The following is a 5,746-nucleotide window of genomic DNA, read 5'->3' on the forward strand; positions in this document are numbered from 1 at the left end:
CACAGTTTGTTATGATCCACACAGTTAAATGCCTTTGCTTAATCAATGAAACAAAGATAGACATTCTTCTGGTACTCTTTGTTTTCAGCCAAAATTCACCTAACATTAGCTACAATATTCCTGGTACCACAACTTCTTCTAAACCCAGCCTGCACTTCTGGTAGTTCTCTGTTGATGTGCTATTCCAGTCATTTTAGGATAATCTCCAGCAGAATCTTGCTCACATGTAATATTATTGATATTGTTTGAAAGTTTCTACACTCTGTGGGATCACCTTTCTTTGGAATGGAACAAATATAGATCTCCTCAGTTGACCTAGTAGTTGTCCTCCAGATTTTTTGCCACCACTTGGTGAGCACATCTAGGGCAGCATCTGTTAGTTGAAATATGCCAATTGGTGTATCATCAATTCCTGGGGCCTTATTCTTAGCTAATTCTCTCAAAGCAGTCTGAACTTCTTCCTTCATCACCATAGGCTCTTGGTCATATGTTGTTTCATTAAATTCTTCTATGTCTGCCAATTCCTTTTGGTATAATGACTCTGTATACTCTTTCCATCTTCTTTTAATAATTGCAGAATCACTCAATATTCTGCCCAAAGCATCTTTAAGTATTGCAACTCAAGGCTTGAATTTCCTCTTCAGTTCCTTGAGCTTAAGAAATCCTGAGTGAATTTGGGCCCTTTGATTTTCTGACTCCAACTCTTTATACATTTCATTATAATACTTTGTCTTATGGCACAGCCCTTACAAATCTCCTGTTCATCTCCTTAATGTCTTGATTTCTTCCTTCTGCTTTGGCTTCTCTACACTCCAGTGCAATATTCAGAGTCTCTTCTGAGATCCATTTTGGTCTTTTTTTCTTCCTCCATCTTTGCAACGATTTTTGCACTCTTCCTGGATGATATTCTTGGTATTTTCCCATAACTCATCTGGTCTTGGTTCATTAGTGTTCAAGGCCTCAAATCTGTTCCTGAGATGATTCTGAAATTGAAGTGGGATAGACTCAAGGTCATATTTTGGTCCTGTGGGCTTGATTTCACTTCCCTTAGCTTAACCTTGCATATGAATAGTTGACGATCTGTTCCACAATCAGCACCAGGCCTAGTTTTCACAGCTAGTATTGAGCTTCTCCAGAGATTCTTTCCACAAATGTAATCTATCTGGCTCCTATGCATACCATCAGGTGAAATCCATGTGCACAGCCTAAGTTTATATTTCTTGTAAAATGTGTTTGCAACAAATAAATTGTTGATTGTGCAAAATTCTATCGTCCTATCTCCAGCTTCATTTCTGTCACCAAGTCCATGCTTTCCAACTACTGATCCTTCTTCTCTGTTCCCAACTTTTGCATTTCAGTCACCCATCACTATTAATGCTCCCTGTGTTATTCAACATTTTGCACATCTGTATTGCAACTTGATGCTTGATTTTGTTTTTCCTTTCAATTCTTTCAGCCTGAGAAATAGCAAACATAGTCTTCTCATTTGGCTTTCTAGCTGAACCTTTCTTTATAATATTTTGTCTTTTTGAGCTGCCCTTTGAAATCAACCTTCTATTTAACTCTCTTATTTCATAATTTCTTCCTTTCAGTTTAGTCTCTATATATTCAAGATCAAGTTGCAGAGTCTTTTCTGACATCCATTTGGTATTTTTTTTCTTCTTTCCTATCTTTTTCATTTTCATTTTTCATACATGATGTCATCCAGAACTCATCTGACCAGATCATATTTTGTATTTCATTTTCTCATGTAATTGACTATTAGCATCTTACTATGGGATGCTAAAACATAGCAAAGTCAATCCAGCAGGATGTGAAAATTATCTAACAATATAATTAACATCATATACAAACAAAATAGTGCTGAAGATTAACCAAAATAGCTGAACAATACAATGACAGAGAATTGCCAGAAGTTAAGCCTGAGTTTAGAAGAAGTCATGGCCCCAGGGATATCATTGCTAATGTCAAAGGAGCTTGACTGAAAGCGGAGAATTCCAGAAGAATGTTTGTGTTTTGTTGACTATGCAAAGGCATCTAACTATGTAGATACACCCTGCATTCCAATTGTTAATGGATGTTTGAAACTCTTGTTTTGAGTTTTGCCACATCAGCAAATGAGGATCTTTTATTAGGTGAAAGCTTTGCTCCAACCATGTCATTAAGGTGGATTCTACTTTGAGGAGGCAACTCTTTCTCATTTGCATTTTGGGTGCTTTGCCAGCTGAGGGAATTTATTCTAACACTTTATCAAACAAGTTTATCATTAGAATGGTTCTTCCAGAAATTTAATGTAATTAATATTAAATTAATGTTACATTCCATCAGCAGCTCTTCCAGAAGAAATGGAAGAGAAGATATAGAGGCAATAAATAATCAAAGACATGATACAATAAAATCCTTCAGCTTAAAATGATATGCATCTTAGTAACAAGTGAATCTTAGAAATCACATTAAGTGATTCCTACCTACATTAAGTAGTAAGAAGATGCACTGCAGTTGATAATGACTCAGCAACAATGAATTAGACGTTTTAATTTTTTTTAAATTGAGGGTTGTAAACATTAAATGTGTCAAATATGTTAATGGTTGGCTACCCAATGCGGACAGAGAGTGGAGTGGAGCTCCCCGATTAAAACAAGCTTGGAAGGAGGAGTGGCATCCACTTCCATAATAGCTTGCCTCCGGAAACCCTATGAACCTGGAGAGTGGATGAAAGGCACCCAAGCTTTGAGGACTCTCCTTCATAGGGTCTCTATGAGTTGCCTGCGACTCCTCCTTGGCACTTAACAACAACAACAACCATTAAATAGGCCACCTGGGTAGTACAATCTGTCAATATATTCAACTGTTGACTGAAAGACTGGAGGTTTGAGTCCATGAAGGGGCACCACAGAAGAATGATAGGTGAGCTACTGCTGCAAAAATCAGCCACTGAAAACCTATAGAACACATCTCCACACTGGCAAATATGGTGCTGCCATGAGTAAGAGTTGATTCAATATCAATGGCTTTTATTTAAGTGGTACATAAACAAATGTGGAATAAATGAAGGAGTGGGTGGGTGAATGGATTACTAGACAATGGATAATGACAAGGGAGAGAGAGTAAAAAAAAAAAAAATAAAATTCTTTTTAGGCAAAGATTATTTGTACCAAACCCCCAGATATTTCATGTTAAATTACCCTTGAACTAAATTGTAACATGATTTGATCTTAATATTCTTCTTGGCAGGTGATGTGGATTCTTTCTGATCATGAGAAACAGGACAAAAGTTACTGAATTTATCTTATTGGGCCTGTCCAGCTGGCCAGCAATGCAACCAGTTATTTTTGGAATTGTTCTTGCCATGTACCTGGTGGCATTTATTGGGAATGCCCTATTAATAATTGTTGCTCACTCAGACATCAAGCTTCAGACACCTATGTATTTCCTTCTAAGTCAGCTTTCCTTCATTGACATCTTTCTGACAACAATTACTGTGCCTCAGATGCTCGTGCACACACTCTCCATCGATAGAACTATCTCCTATAACCGCTGCATGGTTCAATTGTTTTTCTTCATGACTGTGGGCAGCATGGAAGGCCACTTGCTGGCTGCCATGGCCTATGACCGCTATGTTGCCATTTGTGACCCTTTAAGATACTCTTCCATTGTTAGCCGCCTCCTTTGTCTGCGCATAACCTTGACTTCATGGGTAGTTGTCACCCTCAACAGTCTCCTTTACAGTGTGCTGGTCACGCGCTTAACTTTCTGCGACAACCAGGTCACCCACTTCTTCTGTGATATCACGCCCCTGCTGCAGCTCTCCTGCACCCGGCCAATAGTCAATGAGATGCTAATCTTCACGGAGGGTGTGGCAGTGGTGCTCAGTCCCTTTTTCTTCATCTTGGCTTCCTATGCTCGCATTGGTATTGCTATCGCCCGCCTGCACTCTGTCGCTGCGCTGCGCAAAGCCTTGTCAACCTGCAGCTCTCATATTCTGGTTGTGCTCCTCCTGTATGGATCTGTGATCCGCATGTACCTCCGACCATCCTCTAGCTATGATCTGAACCAGGACCGCCAGGTTGCCATTTTCTACACAGTAGTGACCCCTATGTTAAATCCACTAATCTACAGCCTGAGGAACCAGGAGGTTAAGGGTGCTATGAAGAGGATGGGCAAGAAACTCTGCAACTCAAGAAAGTTCCGACCAGGATCACAGTTAAATGGGAAATGGCAACAAATCACCTGAAACCAAGGAATTCCGTGTAAACTGAAAAACAAAAAAAAGGCCAAAAAAAGAAAAAAAAATGTATTTTTTTAAAATTGTTGTTATCTGCCACCAAGTCGCCTGTGACCTACAGAGATCCTATGTGCAGCAGGTCTGAAACCTGCCCTGTCCTGAACCAGTCTCATTAATTCTGTCACACCAACCCCTATTGACCCAGTTACTGTAGCAATACATCTTAATCCAGGGTCTTCCTCTCCTGTACTGTCCCTCCTTCTGAGCATGATGTCCTTCTCCAAAGACTGGTCTCTCCTGGCCATGTGCCCAAAGTTTGTGAGACGGAGCTTCAGAATCCTAGCTTCCAAGGAGAAATGTGGTTTCATCCTCTCCAAGACAGACCTGTTTGTGTTCTTGACAGTCCATGGTATGTTCAAGACTCTTCTCTAGCAACACGATTCAAAAGCATTGATTCTTCTGTAGTCTTTAGTCATTATCTAGCTCTTGGATACATAGCAAGTAATTGAAAAGACCATGGCCTGGATCAGGCACACGTTAGTCTCTAGACTGACATTGTTGCTTCTCAGTGCTCTAGAGAGGTCCCTGACAGCAGATTTTCCCAATGCAATTCATCTTTTGATTTTAAAATTACATAACTGGCATTGTTGTTTTTATTAAGTCACATCAAATTGACTACGACTCATAGCAACTGTATTAACAGGATCTGAACCCTGCCTTATCCTGTGCCATTCTGATGATCTCTGACATGCTGGAGTCCACCATAACAGTCACTGGGCCAATCCATCTCATTAAGGGTCTTCTCCTCCTTTACTGATCCTTTACCTTTCCAAGCGTGATGTTCTTCTCCAAGGACTGGTCTGTCTTAACAACATGCCCAAAGTATGTGAGATGAAGACATTATCTAAGACACATTGTACATTATACATTTGAAAATAAGAAAATAATTTGGCACATAAAATTATATAACTGAAATAAGTATTTTTTTAATTGCCAAAATAAAACTTCTTGTATTTTGGTTGTATCAGTTGGAGCTTGGATAATGACTGAAAAAAATAATTAGGAAAAAATTATAAATCAATATGATATGCTAAATTTTTACTTTTTTGTGATGATGTGGTATATAATGTCTTTTTAAGATGAGTAGGCACAACAAAATTTAGAATCCTGAGAAGAAAAAATGAAGGAAATTGAGAAGTGGCCACTGGTGGTGGTGGGGGTGGTTGGGCAGCTGGGGGAAAGCAGGTGAAGTCTGACATGCTAGAATTCTAGAAAAGTAATGCTTCCAGAATTGAGAAATACTCATTCTCACAAATACAATTGAGAGGTCTATAAGGACAGAATATTAACTATTCTATTTACCAAAATTGCGATGGGAAAGTCTGCAGTTAGGGACCTCTCCAAAATATTGAAGAGCAACAGTGTCTCTCCGGAGACTAAGGTCCGCCTGATACAGGCCATGGTTTTTGCAATCACTTGTTATGCATCAGAGAGTTGGACAATGACTAGGGAGGATAGAAG

General features: G+C 39.2%; 1 protein-coding gene across 1 annotated transcript; it reads left to right on the forward strand.

Annotated features, from left to right (window-relative positions):
* Positions 1 to 3,256: 3,256 nt before the first annotated feature.
* LOC102847740 (olfactory receptor 1361-like) lies at positions 3,257 to 4,234 on the forward strand. The gene has a single exon (XM_006890735.1). The coding sequence runs from the start codon at positions 3,257 to 3,259 to the stop codon at positions 4,232 to 4,234; it is 978 nt and encodes a 325-aa protein (XP_006890797.1).
* The last annotated feature ends 1,512 nt before the right edge of the window (positions 4,235 to 5,746 follow it).

Source organism: Elephantulus edwardii, unplaced genomic scaffold, assembly GCF_000299155.1.
Source record: "Elephantulus edwardii isolate Elephantulus edwardi_28Jun2011 unplaced genomic scaffold, EleEdw1.0 scaffold00092, whole genome shotgun sequence".
In the NCBI taxonomy this organism is placed as follows: domain Eukaryota; kingdom Metazoa; phylum Chordata; class Mammalia; order Macroscelidea; family Macroscelididae; genus Elephantulus; species Elephantulus edwardii.

Bases quoted from the DNA above. Each gene is read 5' to 3' on its own strand.
- LOC102847740 (XM_006890735.1), top strand. From the start codon at position 3,257: ATGAGAAACAGGACAAAAGTTACTGAATTTATCTTATTGGGCCTGTCC.